This window comes from Podarcis pityusensis (genome assembly GCF_964106645.2).
Source record: "Podarcis pityusensis genome assembly, chromosome: 2".
Taxonomy (NCBI): domain Eukaryota; kingdom Metazoa; phylum Chordata; class Lepidosauria; order Squamata; family Lacertidae; genus Podarcis; species Podarcis pityusensis.
The window spans coordinates 7,146,449-7,169,423 of NC_138029.1; the positions used below are offsets into that span (position 1 = coordinate 7,146,449).

A 22,975-nucleotide genomic window follows, 5' to 3' on the forward strand; every position below is an offset into this window, starting at 1 on the left:
CTGCTTCTTTCCTTCTCTCCCTCTGCTGCAGCCGGATAGAATTGGGACCCCACTCAACACCTTGTGGGAGAAGGGGACATTGTCTGTATAGCCAGAGGCTGTTTTATGGACTGTTGATCTTCCTCTCTCAGCTATCCACAAATGCCAACAGGGTTATAAACAAGCATATATATGCAGTGTATGGATCCAGTTCCATTAGGCTGCAGTGGAGGGAAAGACAGGAAACACTACCTCTGCTAAGAAAGGGTCTTTTTGCATTGTTGTTACGCATATACAGAACCCAGGACTTAATTTTAGCAAAAGTGTCAGCCTCCTACTTAGTTTGCAGTGTTGAGACATGTAAGCGTCTGAGTTACACAGAAAACTCTTTTTTTGGGCATAGATGGTCAGAACAAGAATTAAACTAAAGGAGGAAGCTGCATTCCCTGGCCAGTGGTGAAAAGCTTGCCAACTGAGCAGGGGGGAAATGGTTCAACCTGCTCCTATGCTTTTAAATTCAGCTTAATTTGCAGAATCAGGGGTGAAACTTTTCATGGTACAGAGTTAAGCAGCATTACCTGCCAACGACTGCAAGATCAAGCGGGTGTTAAAGACACTGGAGCAGGCAGTGATAAAATAATAATAATAATAATAATAATAATGACAACCTTAGTTGCTAAGCAGGAAAAGCTAAAGGCCACTTTGAATGCTTAGAGACTTGAGACTCTCAGGAGTGTTAATTTCTCCTATACCTTTAACAGCTGCATAACAGGTAGAAATGTGTGTTTTCCTCCCATCACTGTACCATGTTGGGAGAGCTGCTCTCACCAATTTCCAGCGAAACGCACAACAGCTCCTGCAATGGCCTTGCCAGGGGGGGGGGGGAAGTGTGGCTGGCTGCCTGGAGAATGACCAGGCCTTTCTTGAAACCAGATTGTTGAGGAAGTACCGTATTTTTTGCTCTATAAGACTCACTTTTTTCCTCCTAAAAAGTAAAGGGAAATGTGTGTTCGTCTTATGGAGCGAATGCAGGCTGCGCAGCTATCCCAGAAGCCAGAACAGCAAGAGGGATCGCTGCTTTCGCTGTGCAGCGATCCCTCTTGTTGTTCCGGCTTCTGAGATTCAGAATATTTTTTTTCTTGTTTTCCTCCTCCAAAAACTAGGTGCGTCTTGTGGTCTGGTGCGTCTTATAGAGCGAAAAATCATTTGCTGAACCCCTCTGACATGTAGAATGGAGGCAGAGCAAATTGTATCCTTCTGTCCTCTATTCTGGATGCACGTCAGAAAGTGACCACCAGTGGGTATTACCCTCCCCCGACCTATTCATTAAATGCAGCGTCTATGGCCGTCCTGTAGCTGTGCTCTTCCAGGCCCCTTAAGCGCATGGAGTTCTAGGCTCGAGGAGCTGTCTCCGCCAGAACTCAGGCTCGGCACACGTTCTAACAGACACAGGAGGACACGTGTCGGCCACGAGCGGAGACTGCCACAGCAGCCTGGTTCCCGCCCTGTGCATGGGTAGAACGGGGAGGGGCCGGGGCTGCTGCTCAGGGCGCGGGCATCTCTGTCGACACGTGTGCTTCGCTAAACACTTCTCCGTCACGGTTACAGGCACTCGAGACTGAGCGCCCTTTAAAACACGCCGGCAGGACAATTTACAATTGCACCCCATTAAACTGGATGATTTATGCCTTTTGGAGGGACCGGGTTGTTTTACGCGCCAAGGAGCGCGCCTTCCAGGCTTGCACTCTCCACGGCTTCTTCGAAGCGAACCTGGACAAAGCGATCCCCCAAAAATGGCCGATCCGAGGTCTATGGCGATCCTGGGCTCGACCAGGCGGGGGCAGCCGCTGCTTTCCCTGCAAGTAGCGCCGGATGTCTCGAAGTGGGATGGGCAGGGCTGAGTAACGGCTCCCTTTGTGTCTCCACGGCGTGCGCACGAACTTTAGGGGAGGCGGGTGGAGAGCGCGTAAGATCCCGGGTGATCGGGGCGGGGAAGAGAGAACTCAACTTTTCCTGCAAAAAAATGCTGCAATTTTACGTGCGCACTTACTTGGGCGTAAGAAAAGCCCCGATGGATTCAAAGAGTCTTACTCCCGAGTAAACACGGCGGAACTTGGTTTGATCTTTATGCTCTCTAGCAAAAAAGTGTGTTCTCATATGCATTGCCTGAGATTCTCAAGGAGCCACGCTTTGCTTTCTGAATTTAAAACACTGCAGCGAACTCTTTGGGCCGACTTTAAAACGCGCGCGCGCACGATCTTGCAACTTATTGTTCAGCGTTGCGTGTTTTGCTTTCCAGGGCTTGCACTTCTTAGCCCCGCGGAGAAAACGGGGGCTTCTTCCCAAGCGCGCGTGCACAGGGCTGGGCCTTGAGAACAAGGGGTGGGGTGGGGGCACACCATTAGGGGAGATGTTTACTCGGCTGCTCCGTCCCCACGAGCGGGCTTGCGCGTGTCGCGGCCCTCACCCGGGAGCCCCGCACGCGGGAGGCGCAGGCGGGGAGGAAGGCAGGCGCCGCCGTCGCTCGCCGTCCGCTGGGCGGGCGATGTCTGCAGGCGGGCGGTGCCGGGGGCGGCGCCGACGGCCGCGTCCCGTCCCCGGCCGGGCAGCGAGGGAGGGACTGGTGGGAGGCAGCCGCCGCCGCCTGGCCACGGCGGCTCCGTACTCTCGACGGGCACCCAAGGAGGGCTCTGCCGTCCCCGCCTCCCCGGGAGCCGCCGGGGATGGGGAACGCCGAGAGCGGGGAGCCGGGCGGGGGCTCCGGGCTGCTGCCGCCCCCGCCGGGGAAAGTGCCCATGCCGGACCAGGGGGAGCTGGAGGAGAGATTCGCGATGGTGCTGGTGAGAGATCCCTCTTCCTTACCCCACCCCCTCTCCCGCTCCGATCCCCTCGTTGATCCCTCACATCCCCTTCTCGACGCTGCTGCGGGTAGATTCCGTTGCAAGGCTCTCCTCGATTGAAAAATCTCCCTAGTCCATCCTCGCTGCGGGAGGGATTCCTACCCGCCCTCTCGATAGGAACAGTTTCTCCTCCCTCTCCAACTTTTCCAGACACTTTTCCTGGCCCCCTCAGATATGGGACACCATTCTCTCGATCTTCCCCCCCCCCCACCTTCCGCGGGGTTTGCAGCCCTGGTGGTTGCATCCAGAATCTCCCCTTGCTGGGTTCTGCAGATCTCCCCCCTGGGCTCTTGCCTGACCGGGGCTCTCTGGTCGATTCCTCCGCAGGACAGATTACTCGCGGTTGCTGAGATGTTCCGGTAGCTCCCCTTCTTCTTCACCACAAGAGTTCCCAGAAGTTCTTTCCATCTCTCTTTCACCCCGCTCTCCGTTCGTTTTCGCTAGATCCCTCAACTGGTCTCAGCTTTATAAATCTTACCTATCTTCTTAGCGTCTATTAACCCATGATTCTGACAGATTCCTCCCCCTTTTGTGGCACCATTCTGAGTGGATCTCGCTTGTAGGGCAGTCAGCTCACACTGGGAACTTCAGTGTTATCTTGGCCCATCACAATGGGCCAGGAATCCAGGGTCCAGTGATCCTCAGTCAATCTTCCACAGCTTTTCTCCATCTCCACATTCTGACCGATAGCATGCCTGATCCCCAGTTGAAATGCCTTCTTCCCCAGATCCTTTTGCCCATCTGCCTTGACCTCTTCCACACTTCGATCACTCCACCCCACAATCTGAGGTCCCATTTTTGTTCCAGTGGGTTAGCTCTTTCCAATTCCTTTGCAGCTGCGTTTCAAGCATCTATATCCCCCAATTCCTTCGAAATTTTCAACCCCCCCCCCACCAAGACTGGATTCCTGCTCCCATGCATTAGGATCCTTCTGCCGTAGAACCGTAGCATCACCTTGCTACCCTAATGGAGCTGCGCTTGCCATCCTTTTCCTTGGAACCATTTATCTTTCCTTGGTTGACCTCTGATATCCAGTCCCTCTCAATCCAGTTTCTCCTTACGGGACTCTGTGGATGATCCCTTTATCAACCGAGAGGCCTTGTTTGCTTGCGTTGTGAACCAGTTTTGTGAGGAGTGGTACCGGCAGGAATGTGGAATACCCCAGGTGCCCCTCAGCATCACTGTACGCTGTTGGCATGCATCCTGCCGAGGGCATGTAGGTGGTGGGTTTGGTGGGGATTTAAATTCTTGTCCTTGGAAGAAGGAAGGAAGCGGACCTGATCTGGAAAGTTATGAGACTACCTTCTTGCGTCTCCACTGTGTCCACAGGAAAGGCCACTCTTAACTTGTGGGTGAAAGGAATTAGTCTCTGATTGGATAGCTGCTAGTGGCCCAAGCTTTGCCCAGGAAGAAAGGAAGAAGAAGAAGAGGGATCAGGAAAAGAGGAGCAGAGAATATGGTCTTCCTAAGCAGGGTCTGGATGGTGCTCCTTGTTGTGAACCTTCTTGTGAGATCTGTAGAATATGCCCTCGTCCTTTGGAGCAGAGGTGGCTGACCTGTTTAGCCCTCCAGATGCTCTTGGGACTCTTAACTCCCATCAGCTCCAACCCTGCATGGTCAGCGATTATGTGAGTGGTAATCTAACAAATCTGGAGAGCCATAAATTGTCCACACCTGCTGAAAAGGGCTTTGAGTGGGGAAATGTTCCATTTTTAAGCAGGAGGCCTAGGATAAGCTTAGTGTGCCAGGCCAAGCTTTGTGAATGGGTGACTTCTGTGAATTCAAGGGACATATTCACCTGATCATTTCACCTCTTAAAGTATTCTTATTTGTGTCTTTGTCTGTATAAGTTTTGCCTTTTGGAAGACTGCAAGGTGGTGGTTGTGATCTTCATGCATTAAAATTTTGAGTAGAGGCTTCTGGAGGTTGAAACCAAATCAGTACAGGATCGTGACGATGCTCCTGTTTGTACATATTATCTGTTTGGGGAAGTTATCCCAAAGTGCGGTGTAATGATTGGGTAATGGGTTGATCTGTGTTAATTGCTGTGATGGAAGAACTGATAGGGAGGAATTCATTCCAAAAGAATTAAAGCCAGAAGAGTAGAGAGTGGCTTTGTGATTGCTCCTTATGCAGTGGAAATTTGACCATTTTGAGAACCAGAGTTCGTGCCGCCCATTTACTCATATGGAACATCCCAGTGGACGGCCCCAAGGGTTTCTTGGCAACAAAGGGACACTTCTGTGGTCATCTTTCTCTTTGCAAAGTAAAATTGCCTTTCCTTCCCTGGCTTTTCCAAGGAGATTCTCTGCTTCTTGACTTTTCATAAAAAGATTCTGACACATCGGATGTGACTCTTGAGATTCAGAGACTGTGGCTGAGCCATTAGAGATTCTGGTTGTATAGAGAATGCTTGGGGATTTCTGGGGGATTTTTTCCTTCTTGATTGTGGAAAGTATGTTTGTTTTTTTCAAAATTCCACTCCAGCGATGTCAGAGTGACAGGAAGCTGACAGCATGTGACACATAGTTCCCTCCTCTGTCCATTCTCCCTACAGTGGTCATGCAGTTGTTTGAATAGTTCCATTTTCACTCTGATTTGTAGGAAAAGGGGTTGTGTTTCAAAATCCACATGATACAGGGTTGTTGGTAATACATTGAACGTAAGGAGCTTATACTGAGGCAGATCATTGATCCAGCCAGTCTAATATTGTCTGCTTTGAATAGCAGTAGCTTTTTGCATTAAGATCTTTTTAAGCCAGAGTTTTCATTTCTTTCTTTAAAAGAGAGCAAGTTTTTGCTCTCATTGTTTTGAATATGTTCTTGGAAGCATGTGAGCTGTGCTTTCTGAAATTTCAAAAAACAGTGTGATGTGCTAGTCACGGGACTGGGCTAAACAAGATTTCCAGTGGCTGTGGGGTTAGGACTCATGTCTGGTATAGTTCTTTCAATTCCCATGACTATCAAATCAGAATATATAAAACAGTAAACATTGCAGTTATGCAAAATAGGTGAAAGTTATGCACCTTTGTGTAAATTATATTGGTTACATAATTTATTCATGCAGAATTTGAATTCAGCAGATGCAAAATTGTAGGATTTTTTTTTTTTTTTTGTATTTTGAGTATGAATGTGCGGACTATTCGTAGCCCTGGGCAAAGGTGGAACAGTCTGCATTCATGAAAGTATCAATCTTAATAGCCAAAGGCAGGAAGAAGAAGAAATCCATGTTATGTTCCTGTATATTCACAGAGGCATTCATCATTCTGATACTGGTGATTTATGATTTAAGCAGATGTATAATACTTTTTTTTTCCTTCCCTGGGGCAGGATTAAGCATTATGCTATGTACGTGGTTGCAGAGGAGGGCACATATCAGAGCTCTATCTGTAGTGTAATTTGAGAGCCCAACTGAGTCTGTATCGGCCAACAATAAAACTTTCCCATTGTGCTACAGTGCTGAAGCAGCTAGTGATAAATCAGATGGATCCACTCTCCAATCTAGGTGCAATGTAGTTGGTCTGCTGTCCATTCCAGTTTTGGTGCACCAGTCCTAGCATAGACACTGCATCCAGTTCCCCAGTTCTTATTGCTGCTATCGACGGGTCAGAACTTTGGAGTTATGGAAAAGCAGTGATCGCATCTGCTCTCCTGTTCGCTTCCACAGAGGTTCTGTAATATTCCCTGCAGTCCATAACATGGTGTCTCGTCTCTAATTCCGTAATGTAAGGCAAATGGTTGTACGCTCCGCTCAAGTGAAGTATATGGTGGTAAAGGTAAAGGGGCCCCTGACCGTTAGGTCCAGTCGCGGATGACTCTGGGGTTGCAGCACTCATCTCGCTTTACTGGCCGAGGGAGCCAGCATACAGCTTCCGGGTCATGTGGCCAGCATGACTAAGCCACTTCTGGAGAACCAGAGCAGTGCACGGAAACACCATTTACCTTCCCGCCGGAGCGGTACCTATTTTTCTACTTGCACTTTGACGTGCTTTCGAACTGCTAGGTTGGCAGAAGCAGGGACCGAGCAATGGGAGCTCACCCCGTCGTGGGGATTCGAACCGCCAACCTTCTGATCAGCAAGTCCTAGGCTGTGTGGTTTAACCCACAGCGCCACCTGCGTCCCTATGGTGGTAGTAACCTGCCCTAGATGAGGGACAGAAGGACCATGGGGGTAGCATTTAACTAGGTTTTACTCCTAGTAGACCCACTGGAATTAATGGACCTAACTTAGTCATGCTCATAATGTCATTTGGTTTGTTCTGAGTAAAAATGTGGTGGACTTCCATCCCAGATGTGCTACCTTGCCCCTGCAGTATAGGTTGAGATGGAAGACAGAAACACGCCCCTCCCCCATGTGTACAATGCTGTGCTAGATCATGATGTAATGTGGCACAGGGAGGGCTTCAGGACAGGAGGGGGTGTGATAGCCCCAGACATGTCTACCTCCTTTGTTGCCCTCCTCCTTCCAAGCACTGGATATCAATTATATGTCTACCTGATTTCAGTGTAGACCGGAGAGGTGGGAGAGGAAACTGGTGAGAGAGGTGGGAAGATAATGCCCAAAGTTACACACTTGACAGACTGTCAACAGCTATGTGTAAGTCAAGCCACACAGGGCCACCTGTGACACCATCTTGGGTAGACCAGCAGGTTGCACTAGCAGGTTGAGGTGCTGTGATGTTTGAGAGAAGCATAACTTGTGATTGGTGGTGATGCAAGTTAAAAGAAGGAAGGGAAGATTCCCAAGGGATCATTGAAAATGCTTGAAAATCTACTTGTGACTTCCATATGATTTCACCCATGTATTTAACCAACTGGGAAACATTCTGTTGAAAACAACCTGAGAATCGCATCTTGAATTTTGAGGTCAAATCGCAAATTAAAAACCAGATTTTTAAATTGTATTTTGAATTATTCTGTGTTATGAGACCTGGCCAATATTGTGCTTTGAACTGGATAGCTTTGGAGGTGGGAATAAGGACTGGGGAGTCAACCCGCTCTTTCAGTTCCTTAAAAAGGATGCGGAAGCTGTGGTCCTCCAGACATGGCTGGCTGCACTTCATCTCCCATCAGCCCTAGCCAGCATAGCCAATGGTTAAGAATGATGGGAGTGGTAGTCCAACACCATCTGAAAGTCCAGCAACATCTCCCCAGCCCTATTTTGAAGTGGATTGCCAGCTGGCCTCCTTGAACAACCACCACCAGTCTCCCCACCCATTTCGCCTGCCTCCTGTGGGCAGCTGAAGGGACCAGCTGGTACCCATTACGAAGCCTGAATTGTTCTTCCAGTTGCAGATTCCTTCATTATAAGCCAATTTAAAGTGCCACATCACTGGGAGGGTTATCATAATATTGTTTGTGAATTGTATTGTCTGCCATTTACTTTCTTGAGTACAGTTTAAGATTCTGGAACTGACCTTTAGAGTCGTGAAAGGCCTGGGCCCAACCCTTCCTTTGGGAGAAAACCTTCCCTGCACAAGCTCTCCTGCCCTTTGAAATGGGCTGGGAAAGCCATCTTTTTAAATGTCATTCAACAAGCGGTGACATTTGTGGGGGCCGGGAGTGTATTTTGCTGGACCTATGAAATTTCTTTACCCAGTGAGGCCTGCAAACACCTTATCATCTTTAAAACATTTTTAGTTCCCAAAGCTTTAAACACACCTCTCAAAACTGAGTTATAGATATATAGACGATCGATAGATAAGAGATTTTTAATAATTTAGTTGTATAATTTTAGGCTGTTGCAGACAGCAAAATCATGAGGGATGCTGAAGGCCCTGCCTCAAGTAGTGAATCTGAACTGCAACTAAGGATTGGTTTTACTGTGGCATCAAAGTTCCCTCCCATCGAGAACCTTTCTCCCGGAGATGGTGCTTTTCTAGCTGGAGGGGATTTTTGGACGGAGGAGCACCTCCACCTATACTGAGAAATAGTATAGCACAGGCAAAGATTTGCCATCTTAATGAGAATAGGGGCTAGTGTAGGTTTGGGGATTACATCTTGCCAGCGGGTTGGATCCTGAGCTCCCTCAGCTGCTCCCATGGGCCACTTTGGCAGGTGGGTTTGCAGAGTGTGGTCTCAATTGTTTCCTTCCTTTGCAACTCAGCAAAGACCTGTCTAACCCAGAGCCTTTTTCCTGCAGTGGCACAACCAGGTAAGATAAAGGTAAAGGGTCCCCTGACCGTTAGGTCCAGTCGTGGCCAGCTCTGGGGTTGCGGCGCTCATCTCGCTTTATTGGCCGAGGGAGCCGGCGTACAGCTTCCGGGTCATGTGGCCAGCATGACTGTGCCGCTTCTGGCGAACCAGAGCAGCGCACGGAAACGCCGTTTACCTTCCCGCCGGAGCGGTACCTATTTATCTACTTGCACTTTGCTGTGCTTTCGAACTGCTAGGTTGGCAGGAGCAGGAACCGAGCAACGGGAGCTCACTGTGTTGCGGGGAATCGAACGGCCGACCTTCTGATCGGCAAGCCCTAGGCTCTGTGGTTTAACCCACAGCGCCACCCGCGTCCCAGCACAACCAGGTGCCTGTGAGAACCAATAGCCCTCCCAACATTGTTTCCCAGCAATTAGTATTCGGAGGCCTTGGATCCTGGAAGGTAGTCTGTATCCATGAGTAGCGGCCATGAATAACTTTATCCTCTCATGCACACACATGCCCTGCCTCCAACATCCTTGGGCAAACTGGCTGCTTCTTATATCTTTGTGCGATTACCATGAAGGTCTGGAGGCTTCCCCCGCACCCTGAATGTAGTTAGAAACCTCTCCTCAAACAGGAACTCTGGCTTCTCAGGGTTTTTGATTGTGAGGGCAGTTTACAAGTGTGCACAAACAGGTGTTTTTTTAAAAGGCTTCCTGACCTTTGACTAATGATCTTGCACCTCGGGATGTTGTGACATAGCTTGTGACCTCTACCCCCGGTTTAACCCTTCACATATTCAGGCCGGTGCCTGAACATGGTTTAAGAATGTGTCCAGTTCCCTTTTAAAGCCTTAATAATTATTTTATTTATACCCCATCCATCTGACTGGGCTGCCCTAGCCACTCTGGGCAGCATTCAATAGGATAAAACACAGCATGCACCAAACATTAACATCTTACTGATACAGGGCTGTCTTCAGATGTCTTCTAAAAGTTGTGTAGTTGTTAGTCATCTGATGGGAGAGCGTTCCACAGGGCAGATGCTGCTACCAAGAAGGCCCTCTGCCTAGTTCCCACTAACCTCACTTTTCGCGGTGAGGAAACGGCCAGAAGGCCCTTGGAGCTGGACCTCAGTGACCAGGCTGAATGACGGGGGTGGAAACACTCCATCACATCTCATGGCAGCAAATTCCACAGCCAAGGTGCCCGCTGTGTGGAAAAGTACTTCCTTTTGTCTGTCCTAAATGTCCCACTATTCAGTTTCATTGGGTGGCAGGGAGAAATATTCACTCTGTCCACTGTCCCCATAGCTCCAAACCTTTGCTCTCAGACTGTTGCTGTAGCCCCCTAATCCTTTTGGTTGCCCTTTTCTGTATCTTTTGCAGCTCTACAATATTTCTCTCTCACACACACCCCTCCCAAAAGGTGTGGCAATCAAAACTATACCTATTCCAAGTGTGGTCAGACTGTAGATTCAAAGCATGGGATTCGCTCCCCAGCCGCTGTACACTGGGTTGACCTCCAATATCCCTTTCATATAACACCGGTCTTGAAAGACCTACAGTGACTCCCAGTACGTTTCCGAGCACAATTCAGAGTGTTGGTGCTGACATTTAAAGCCCTAAACGGCCTCAGTCCAGTATACCTGAAGGAGCGTCTCCACCTCCATCGTTATGCCCGGACATTGAGGTCCAGTGCCGAGGGCCTTCTGGTGGTTTCCTCGCTGCGAGAAGCCAAGTTACAGGGAACCAGGGAGAGGGGCTTCTCGGTAGTGGCACCCGCCCTGTGGAACGCCCTCCCACCAGATGTCAAAGAGAAAAATAACTACCAAACTTTTAGAAGACATCTATTATTATTACAGTGGTACCTCGGGTTACAGATGCTTCAGGTTACAGACACTGCTAACCCAGAAATAGTATCTCGGGTTAAGAACTTTGCTTCAGGATGAGAACAGAAATCGTGCTCCGGTGGCAGGAGGCCCCATTAGCTAAAGTGGTGCTTCAGGTTAAGAACAGTTTCAGGTTAAGAACGGACCTCCGGAACGAATTAAGTACTTAACCTGAGGTACCACTGTATTTCAAAGTCATTCCCTGTCAGTTCAGGTCCTATGATTGTATCTGAGAAGTTGGGATTCTTTGCCACACCTTAAACCACATTTGGCATTTTATTACCAATTCATTCAGTTTGGTGTGAACCTTTTGGATCTCTTTGTCATCCCTTTTAATTTTCCCCACCATGAATAATTTGGTATTGTCAGCAAAGATGACTGCAGCAATGCACAACCCTAACTTGGGGACATTTTGGAAGAAAACAAAAAGTCTGGGGGGGGGGAGTGTCCTTATCCTGGGGCAAGGGGAGATGGCTTGCTAAAAGGCAGACAGATCTGACCCATGGGCTATAATCCACTGGGAATATCTTTACAGGTCCCTTTTAAAAGAACAGGTCTGCATTTTAGCAAGGCTCATACAGAATTTCCCCAGGAATTGTATTCTCCGGAAGTCAGTGAAGGATGTGGAGTGCCATTTGACTCTAACCCGTCCAGCACCAAAACCCCTTGGATGACCCTGGGTGCAAGAACATTTTTTGAGTGTATGTCTCCTTTGAAACGGTATGTGGGTAGAATTATGAGAAAGTGCCAGATCACATTTAGGCAAAGTTGAAATCTCCAAAGGCTCAAATTAAAATGGAATGAGGTGATTGATACTTTTCTACACTTTAGATTAAGGCTTTGAGTAGCTATAGTTTGTAAAGTTCATTTTAGCAACTATAAAAGCTAAAACAGTGGCCGGTCTTTTCCACAGAGGAGCAAAAAAACCCCAATCCATGCAAAATAGAGGCTGCAACTTTAACTCTCAAAGCTTACAGCACAGTATGCAAGATCTGTCTCTGTTCTCCTACTTCCTCGCTTTTTCTCTCTCGGCTTCATTTTTAAAAATACAAAAAAATATTATTATTAAAGGAAAAGAACCCAAGGAGAAACCTTATTCAATGGAATCCAGCTGCCTGGCTGGGTTGTGTTTCAGAATTTGGACTTCCGGTTTGGGATTTCAAAGGGAGCTGTCTCTGGCAGGGGACTGAATTTCCCACACAGCCATAGACACAATTACTAAGGGGATGGCGTAATAGAAGCATATGGCATCCCTCCCCGTGCAGTTAATTCCGTACAACGCTGGGTAGAAAAAGGGTGGAAATAGCTATCGGTTTCCTCTTGGCATTTTTCCAGCAGGAGAGAGAAGCTCGTACATCTTTGCAGCGTCCCATCTGGAAGAAACACCCAGGGCTTTATTCTGGCAGGGGGGACTGGAATTCCTTCCTAGTCAGAGGGGGAACGGAAACTGACATTGAGGGGGAATAGCAGACTGCAGCCTCCCAAGCAACCCAGATAGACTCCCCGCAAAGCAAGCGGAGTCGTCCAACGAGGGGACCGGTTTGGAAGAGCTGCCCAGTTGGGTGGGTTGCCAAGTCTCAACGGAGACCCAAACACTTAGGCCTCATTACGGATTGCAGTCACATTGCATCACTTCCCTGGAAACAGCATCTCATTGAGGGGGAGGGCTTACTTTCGGAAACTTTATTCCACAAAAGATGGGAGCCTTTGCTAGGGTAAGGGGTGGGGGACGAGCCAGGGAGCCCTGCCCCTGAGAGGACAGCGCTGTGGGTTAGGCTGAAGTGGGGAGGTGGGTTTACTGGCACTCTGCTCTAGCCATGTGGATACCCTGCCTGGAGGATGCTGGGGAGACTACCTTGTGGTTGCTTAGCAACCACAGCCTATCCTGGAGCAGGCAAAATGGCTGCCTGGGCTTAGGATGAAGCTGGTCACAGGCAAGAAATGAAGCAGGGCAAGAATTCTGTATCTAAATCAGGGGCTTGCAGGAGAGGATCCTGTGAGTTCCAGTGTGGGAGGATGGGAGCTAAGAAGCTTGGCTGCAGCTTTTACAAATGAAGGCCCCCTCGGGCGTCCCGTCGTTGAATGCTTCAATCTGCCACCAACATGTTGTGAGGGTGTAATTAACGCTTGAAAAATAGCAATTGAGGAATAATTAGAAAGCAGCTGCAACTAATTCCAGGCTTGCAATGCTTTGGCTCCTCTGCTTGGATCTTTGGCGAAAATGTTTCGAACAATGGGGAGGGTGGTGGGGAAGAACCCTGATGTTTAAAAAGCAGTACAGCCTAATTGTTGCTTGTTCTTTTCTGAACACTGTTTGAAAAGTAAAGCTGCTATCATGCTTCTATTGTCTGTTAGTTGTTAGCCATGCTGGAAATACTTGCATTGGAGGATAGGGTATGAGTTTGTGGAATTAAAAAAAATATAAACTTGACCAAGTTTTGCCTTGTAATAAATTGTGAGGTTGCGTTGCCTCCTCCCAGTACTATGTTTTAGAGCTTAGGGGAGTGTAGAGCAAAATCCTGGCTCCCATTCCCAGGCTGTCTTTTAGCATTGCCACTTGTTTCTGGCAGGGCTACTGTAGCTTCAGCAGTCAGACATCCAACAGGTACAGCATCTTCCCTAGTGTTTGAAGGTGTGGTGATAAAAATCTGTGGATTTTTTATATCTTTCTGCAGCAGTTGATGGTACTTTTCCTGGGTGATTCTTTGGTGCACTTGGGGGCGGGGGCGGAAGGGGGATTTAAGAGTTTGATCACCTTAGACTTTTATACTGGCTTTGAGAAATCTTTTTTGTATTGTGTATTTGAATTTTATTTTTGTAAGTTGCTTGGATATGTCTTGTGGAAAGAGATCAATAAACAAAACACATAAATAATGCTTGCCCAGCAGCTGTTTAATGGCACAAATGCTTTGTCCCCCCCCCCCAAAAAAAAGTGGAATAAAAAGACATGCGGACTTTTATTTGGAACCACAATATAGCTGGCCTTTCATTTCTTTAACCCATACACCATCTAAGATTCACATCAGTATGCAGAATTAGATACTATTCTCATTGTCCTAATCAGATACCTTAGTTTAGCAAGCCAAGATGTCATTTTAACAGGCAGTCCATGTTTTCTAAACACTCATATAATGTGAGAGATTATGCAAATGCAGTTTATCTGTAGGCCTTTTAAGAACAACAACAGCAACATCATCACCATCACCATCATCATCAACATCATCATCAACAACAACATTTAGATGCCTCCCATCTGACTGGGTTGCCCCAGCTACTCTGGGCGGCTACCGGCAGAATATTAAAAACACAATAAAACATCCAACATTAAAAACCACCTGATACAGGGCTATCTTCAAATGTCTTCTAAAAGTTAAATAGTTTATTTCCTTGACTTCTGATGGGAGGGTGTTCCACAGGGCAGGCGTTTCTACCAAGAAGACCCTCTACCTCGTTCCCCGTAACTATATATTCTGTTTCCAAAATGCATTTTGAAGGAATATGGTGCTTTTATTTGCCAATTACTGGGAAATTAGAGGGTTATGGAGATTCAGCCCTCGGATGCCATAGGTTTTGGCCAATAAGTAACAGCCTTTGGCAGGACTGTATATGTTCTGGGCTGCTAAAAAAATGAAGAGTTCTGCATCAAGAACCTCTCAGTCATGCAAGTTTGCGTATGTTTGCTTATTTTACAACTTTTTTTCTTCTACTGGCTAAAGAAGGGATAAGGAATTGCACGTGCCTCTGAAACTTCACATCTCCGCCATATGAAAGCCCACTTAGTTCTCTCCATGGCTCCTTAGATTTCACCAGGCACATTCCAGCCTAGTTTTTGCAGTCTTGAGGAACAGAAGCTTGCTTCTTTTCCCCCCCAAAAAGGAAAGCTGAGATTAATGGGACATAGAATTCTGTGTCAAAATACCAACATCTACAAATGTCCCATGCATTTGTAGGATGCCCATAGCTGGGGGGTGGGGGGAGCAGAACGGATCCTGAAACTCCACTTCCTGGCCCTTATGTTACACCAGACATTGGTTGTGTCATGTTTTGAAGCCGCAGGACTAGAAACAGTATCAAAGAAAATCGAAATTCTTCTGATGCCACCAAACATCAAAATCCAAGACAGTTTGAGCCTACAACACCAATTCTGGCCCAGCTGTGCTGGCTAATGGTTGCTGGAAGAAGAAGAGTTTGACTTGATATCTTGCCTTTCACTCCCCTTAAGGAGTCTCAAAGCGGCTAACATTCTCCTTTCCCTTCTTCCCCCACAACAAACTGTGAGGTGAGTGGGGCTGAGAGGCTTCAGAGAAGTGTGACTAGCCCAAGGTCACCCAGCAGCTGCATGTGGAAGAGTGGGGAAGCGAACCCGGTTCACCAGATTACGAGTCCACTGCTCTTAACCACTACACCACACTGGCTGGACTTCGGGAAGGAAGCGTGGGGACTCTGACAGGGTCCTTGAGTCCCCCCACCTCCTTTCCGAAGCTTAGTTAGTGCTTTCCCAGCTTTGGGAAGGAGGTTGAAGTGCTATAGCACCCTGCCAGGGCTTCGTGCCTCCTTCCCAAAGCCCAGAGCCTTGCTTAGCTGGCTTTCAGAAGGCAATGTTGGGGAGGGGAGGGAGCATCAGATTTTGGCTTTGCTTCCCCCCTTACATGCAACAAGACAGTGCGCAGCCCACAGGTTCCATGTCAAAGTGCTCTTGTGGCCCGCTTGATCTGAAAAGTTGGGCTGCCCTGGTCTAGAGGATGCTGAGCAAGATGGACTAAGCCGGCTTCTCCTGTTTCTGATGCAATACAGTGGTACCTCTGGTTACGTACTTAATTCGTTCCGGAGGTTCGTTCTTAACCTGAAACTGTTCTTAACCTGAACCACCACTTTAGCTAATGGGGCCTCCCACTGCTGCTGCATCGCTGCGTGATTTCTGTTCTCATTCTAAAGCAAAGTTCTTAACCTGAGGTACTATTTCTGGGTTAGTGGAGTCTGTAACCTGAAGCGTATGTAACCCGAGGTACCACTGTATAAGGCTATTTCATAGGTTCTGTTGTTGCGGATGAAGCTACTGCTAAAGGCAGAGCTCAACAAGACAATTTAAGTGCAGTGGTACCTCGGTTTACGAACTTAATCTGTTCCGGAAGCCCGTGCTTAAACCAAAACTGTTCTTAAACCGAGGCGCGCTTTCCCTAATGAGGCCTCTCTCCGCCAGTGCCCTTCCACCGTTTGGATTTTGTTCTTAGACCGAGGTAAAGTTCTCAAACTGGGGCACTATTTCCAGTTTTGCTGAGTTTGTAAACCAAATCGTTCTTAAACTGGACTGTTCTTAAACCGAGGTACCACTGTACTAGGAATCTTAGAGGAGAATGACTGTGCAAGGCCATAGCAACTGTGGGCCCTGTAGCAAAGTCATTGTTTGAGATGGTATTTGTATGGTGCATCTGGAGTTCTAACAGTGGTAGATTCACGCATGTGGCACATGATGTGTCAACCTTACTCAATCTAAGGTGGTTTGGGCATTGTCAGGGCTTGAATGGGAGACTACTGGAGAACCATGTGCACATTGACAGACTATACATTCAATATCTATATTGTGGTATGAAGTTAGCAGGACTGGAGAAAGCTATTTTGCAGCCCCATCTGTGAGCTTTTGGGAATATAGCCAGGAAGGGAAGAATCAAGACCAGAACAAATGCAAATAATGATTTTGCATGGGGCTTACGTTTGTCCTTTAATTCAACACTGTTGATGATCACACTCACCACACAGATGCCATCACTGATAATTACCCTCTTGCAGAGCCCATGGTGTGTTGATACCCAGGCTTAGTTACCGGTCAATGCTGGCATTCAGTTCTTCCACAACTTTGCACCACGTGCAAAACAGAATGATTGCATTTTGCAGGTTGCAGGGGGTGGCTCGGAGGGCAGACAACACAAGATGGTGTGATTAAGTTGACAATTATCCCATGATGTGCATTAAGAGGGATGGGTGGAGTAAGAATATAGTGGAAGAATCATCTAATGACTGCATAGCTTACAGCAGAAGTAGCTAATGTCATGCCTTCCAAATGTTGCTGGACTACAACTCCCATCATCCCTGACCATTGACCACGCAGTTGGAGTCCAACAACATCTGGAGGGCACCACATTGACAACCCCTGGCTAACCTTGGCAATCATTGCAAATTTTGGAGATGAGGTTTTTAAAAAGAGGCTCCAAATAAGTGGATTAATTCATGTTGGAAGCTAGGGCCGTGGAAGAGAAATTCCATTTGGTTCATATTTTAATATGTAATCTGAAATGCAGCTTTCTCTTTAAACTTGCACTTTTCTGAACATTTCAGTGTAGTTTGCCAAACAAAAGAAGTGTACAAAAATGTGTGTATTAGGGGAAACTGCATATATAAACTGCATCTATGTGGAAATAACATACAAACATGCATTACTGTTACGTGAAATGTGTGTTTTAGGCAAACTTGCATACAGAAATGTATGTGTTGGGGGAAGCATGCTAAAATGTTGGCGAATTTTGGAGAGGACTTAATTGTAAACTGATGCAGAAATGTGGGAAATGAGAAACTGGGAGAAATCAAAATTGACGGATCCTTCCCTCCCTCCCTAGGGCTGTATCCGCATTAGTATGTTTGAATTCCGCCCAATTCAAACATACAGATTCACTGTTAAGACCGTTTTCATGGAAGACAATCTTACTCGGCTACGAGGGATCACTGAAAAAGAAGTATGTTTAAAGGGCAAAAGGCACCCATTGGCCCTAAGCATCTTGGTTATGTGTTTCCTGTTTATGGGGGATGCACTTGCCAGAGGGAGGCGAGTGGCTTCTCTGTGAATCACATCTTCCATTTTCCCGAAATTTATCCCCACATGGAGGGGTCCATAGACTCTGGATCATAAGAGAGGACATTCTGTGTTTTAACTCTGAACAAACTGCAAAACCTGGATTTGATGGCAAAAGGGTATGGGGAGCAAGCAGGAGGTAGTTTAGGATGTATGGACAGGAGGAAATAGCCAGGAAGCCTTTGCTTCACAGCATAACATCTGCACTGGAGAAAAGATTTGCTTTCCGTTTCCCTGGAAATCCCAAAGGCCAGCTTTTGCTTGCCGGTGATTTATGAAAGAAAAAACTTTGTTGCCATAACTAAACGCAGGCAGATTTAGTGCGGCCCTGTTTTTTAAGGGGCTAACCCTACACATGATGTGCAAAATTGTGCAGTGGAGCCTAGGCAGTGTTTATTGTTGTTGCTTTAAATGAAAACCAGCTTGGGGAGGGGATGATTCTGAGTGGAGAAGCAGTGTGTGCACGCTTAATGCTTTCCCCATGCACCAAAACAACCCCCCACAAACTATTTTCTTATGCTTGCGCACAAAATGTTAGTCTTACATAGAATTCACCTGCTGAAATAAATGAACTTAAGTCCATTGATTTCAGTGGGGCTGCTCTGAGATCACCTTTAGCCTGTGATGGAGCCAAGATGCCCCCTATAACTTTTGGGCACACTCATTTGCTTACTCCGACAGTGGCCCTCCAAAGGGAAGGGGCCATTGGTCACTGATGGAATGTGTGCTTTGTATACCTCAGGCGCAGACTCAATCTCTGGTATCTCCAGCTAAAGGATCTTGGGTAGCAGACCTGGGATTGCCAGCTGCACAAGACCTTTGAGAACCACTGTTACTCAAATGAGACAGTCCTGGGCTGCAATGGAACCTTCATTCATTCAAAACCACACAGCTGGCAAGACAGGAGTGCAACAGGAGTGCATGTGCCTGACAAGTATACCAGTAATGGCACACATACTGTTTCATCACATTCCCACGTTATGTTGGGTGTACACCCAAACAAAATTGTCCATGTCTGAAGCAGCTCTTCAGAGCCTTTCTTGACATGGCTTGAATGTGTGCTTCCCTTTTTTCCCAGTTTTCAACAGATAACCACAATGCCGTATCCACCAATCTAAAAATACTCTTTTGGCAGCGTTGCACTTGAAATAAGGGATGCTGATTGCCGTGATGTTCTGGAATACGGGGGAACCTTTTGCCATTAAGGGCCAGAACGTAAAAGAGCAGTTAAAACTGGCATTTCTGGTGCATGCCTGAACCCCTGGGCTTTCAAATTCTCGATATCATATTTGCAGCCTGCCTTCTATTCAAATTGCTGGGGGTGGGGAGAACAGCTTTTATGTGTGCATGTGTTTTTAAAGCAAAGGAAATGCCGACTTGTGTGGTGTGAGCGGAACAGGACCACAAAGGCCGGAAACACAGGCGCATGGGCTAATGCATGAGACGCTTCTGGCAGTATCAGCTGCAGGGATAGTTGCAGACCTAGGCATACATGCTAGAAGAAAGCCAGTCCTGTTACACTCAGTGGGTCTCACACCTTCAAAGGTGTGTTTCAGGTTAGGCTGCTAAAGTGGGAAAGGAGATCTCTGCTCATGGCTGATGTTCTCAAAGAGGGGTGGTCCTCCAGAAACGTTGCTGGACTGGTCTCACAGATCTACAGCAAGGCCAATGGTCAGAAATGATGGGAGCTGGAATCCAGCCTTGTATGGAGGGCTGCAATCCCCCCTCTCCACCTTTTTAAGATCATTCTGAAACCACGGGCAAACAAAGCTTTGTGACTCAGGGTGAGATGATGAGGGTGTAGTCTCAGGGATTATCTGATGATTTTTGGAATACAAGAATTGTTGTGCTGGGATCTGACTGATGGTCTGCCCAGAACAGATCACTAGCAAATGTTTTTCAAACAGTAGCTAGTCAGATACCAGTGGGAAGTTCACAAGCAAAGGATCATAACCCTGTCTAGCCCTGCTGTTAATCCCCTAGGGAGGTGACCAGATGCAAAGGAGGATAGCATCCCATGCCTTTAACAATGGTGAAGAAGAGGGTTTTTTCTCTCTGTAGGTGCAGCTACACATGCAGATGTGTCTCTGCTGAAATCCCCTCTTCTATATATCTATTAAAGCAGGGAGGGGGAAAGTGGTGGGCCCTCAGCACTGGCTAGGGTTGACGGGAGTTTGAGCCCACCAACAACATCTGGAGGACTACAGGGTCCTCATTGCTATGTTAAAGGAATAGGTATCTGCAGCCTTCTTTTGCATCTGGTTAGGGCTGCTCAGTTGCAACTCAAGTTCCCCCCTTTACATTTTCCAACTGCTACTGTATTTTGGGACCTGCTATGGATATATCACACAACAAGCTAGCCAGGGAGAGGACATCTATGTGGGCAAATATTCCGGGAAAGAAAGGGTAGGAAAAGCCACAGTCACCCTGTGTTGTGTCTTGGACCCACTTAAAAGCAAATGGAAGAATTGCTGGGTTGCAATCCAGGAATGCTATATATGGACACCTCAGTCACTGGGCTTTGTTAGTCCACCGTGAGCATACTGCCTTTCAACAAGGAGGTTGCGCTTTTGGCAATCGTGGCCATTAGTTCTGTGCTTTCTTGCTTGTGGCTATCAAACTGCCCTGTGGCAACAACTTTCTTAAAAATCCCACAGCAGTAGTTCTTAGTTGAGTTGGGGAGTGGCTGATCCACAGCCCTGAATCTTCTACTCTGTTCTGCACCCCTTCCAACCAACACTCACATGCCTCTCCAGACACATCTTCTGGCTGCTTTTCTAGATACTGCTCCTATTCCTTCGCCATCTGAGCCGTTAATGGAAGAGTGCTTAGCTAGCCAAACCAGCCCTTATTTTGTCAGGGAGGTTGGACCTGTGGCCCTCCAAATGCTGTTGCCCCACAGCTCGCATCATTGTTGGCCACTGGCTATGTTGGCTGGGGGTGATGGGAGCTGAAGAATGCCTGGAGGGTTACAGGTTCCCCACCCTGTCTTAGCTCCAGTAGTTCCACATGTGAGCACATAACAGCCAAGCCTTGCCAGCATCACAGTAAACCTATCCGAACACTTGAATCAGCTACAACCCTTCTAGCCCTTGGAGAAGAGCTTTAGGAGGCAGCTAATATTTGTTGAGACAACATTAGGGCTCAACTTCAGCCTGATCCATGGCTGCTTACACGTGGGATGGGCAGAATCTGTCAGTTTTGGTGTCTCTCAGTTTCTCATTTTCCCAATCTTAAGTTCAGTTCTCCTCTTTTCCACATCAGTCTGAAATTTTCTTTTTAAAGAAAAAAGTCCCTTTGAAAATTTATCAGCATCTTTAATTTCTCTGCATATATAGACGCTTGCAATTTTCCTTAACATACACATTATTGCAAAGTGATTTCCCCCAATGCAGTGCACCCCTCCCCCTACTAATATATGTATTTTTATGCACACTTTACCCTAGTTTTGCAAAATTCAGAGAGGTGTGAATTTTGAAGGTCAGTGCTGTTTTGTTTTGTGTACGGTTTTGGAAAGTGTGAATGGGGTAGATTCATCTTTAAATGTGAACCGAATCAAATTCTTCCTCCACCCCTAAGCAAGGCACACCCACAGACAGACCAAAGTGGGGCTGTACTTTTACCCCCATACCTGACATTTCACCTGCCTTTCCTAACAACCACGCATTGCACACATTTGTCTGTAGAGATAGGCCAACACATGGGCTTCTCCTGACATGCAGGGCCTCCACGTGATTAGGACCCCTTGCTGCGTGGGTGCCCTGATCACGCAGAGCCTCTGGCATGCAAGGAGGAGCTCGTGTGGTGGCTTTTTTTATAGAGCAACCACACACAAAGCACAGTTGTTGGTGTTTTTAAAAAGGAGAGGATTGGACATCAGAGTTGCAGCACAGTTCCACTCTGGTCTATCTGCAGGTATGTCCCTTATGCTAGTCTTGCAGATGTAGAGGCTTATGGGTGCCTTGATTCTGTGCTCTTGGTAACTCTTACTATGTAGATATGAACCCTCCTGTCTATGTTTATTCTATTCTGTGATTATTCCGTGTAGGTGCAGGAACTGGAACTGCATACTGAGTTTAGAGACTTTCCACTTTCTTTGAGGGCTGGCTGAGGTGGGGAAACAAGCCCACCTTGTTTCCAGTGTGGTGTAGTGGTTAAGAGCAGTGGACTCGTAACCTGGGGAACCGGGTTCACTTCCCCGCTCCTCCACATGCAGCTGCTGGGTGACCTTGGGCCAGTCACACTTCTCTGAAGTCTCTCAGCCTCACTCCCCTCACAGAGTGTTTGTTGTGGGGGAGGAAGGGAAAAGGAGATTGTTAGCCGCTTTGAGACTCCTTAGGGTAGTGATAAAGCGGGATATCAAATCCAAACTCTTCTTCTCTTCTTCTTCACCTTCCCAGCCCTTAATGACACAAAGAGGTTTGAAAGGTGACAAATGGTGCAATTTCAGAGGCAGTGGGAGGCGGGTACAGTGTTTGAAATGGGTAGAGGTGGAGCTCCTGTGCTTGGTACATCTCTGTGCCCTGCCGCTTAGATAGCAGAAGCAGAATCTTATGAAATATCAAGAGCATGCATTCATGTGCCTCATCTGTACAGCTGATAGGAATCCAGCTTGTCTCTGTGCAAAAGGAATTTTGCTGCTGCAACTTCCACTGCAGAATGTACCTGGCCTTGCCTAGGTGCTTTTAAAATATGTCGAGTTCCCTCCACTCAGTCAGGCCTGCGCTTGGAGATGTTGCTTCAGCAATGGTGTAGACCAAAAGCTTACCTCGGAGGTGCTGCAGGCTGATCCCCTTCCTGGCTCTCTGCCAGGCCCTGATCCAGGCAAGCACTTCTGTGCAGCTCCCTTTTCTGAGTTAACTGATGTGCAGCTAGCTGAGGGGTTTGGTGGGGGTGCTGAGGAGTCTGCTTGTGTCTGTGGCTCTGGGGGAGAACCAGCTAGGACTCCAGGCACCGCTCCCTGAAATCTCAGTCAGATGGGACTACTCTTAAGAAAGCCTCCACAGAAGATCTGAATTCTGGGGAGGCAAATATGGGGAGAGTCTGCATCACTATAAGTCCTATGTCCTAAATATCTAAGGGAGTGCCTCCTATTCCTGGTGAGTAGGCACCAGGAGAGGTCTAGCGCTGGGTTCCTTTGCTTGGCTGCTCCTCAATTTAACATGTGATTATTTTATTAGGTTTCTAGAACTCTAATTTAGAATGCTTTTGAGTCCCTTTAGTGG

The 22,975-nt window shown here is 47.4% G+C and overlaps 1 protein-coding gene across 8 annotated transcripts in view; it reads left to right on the plus strand.

Annotated features, from left to right (window-relative positions):
* Positions 1-2,591: 2,591 nt before the first annotated feature.
* FMNL3 (formin like 3) overlaps positions 2,592-22,975 on the plus strand; it is a 104,777-nt gene continuing 84,393 nt past the window's right edge. For 4 of the 8 annotated variants that reach the window (XM_080994452.1, XM_080994454.1, XM_080994458.1 and 1 more), the window contains exon 1: positions 2,593-2,819. In XM_080994452.1, the coding sequence (XP_080850578.1) occupies positions 2,703-2,819 (117 nt within the window). In that variant the 5' untranslated portion in view covers positions 2,593-2,702. Of the gene's footprint in view, positions 2,820-22,975 lie in introns of all 8 variants that reach the window. The other 4 variants (XR_013982674.1, XM_080994457.1, XM_080994455.1 and 1 more) reach the window with 2 other exon arrangements.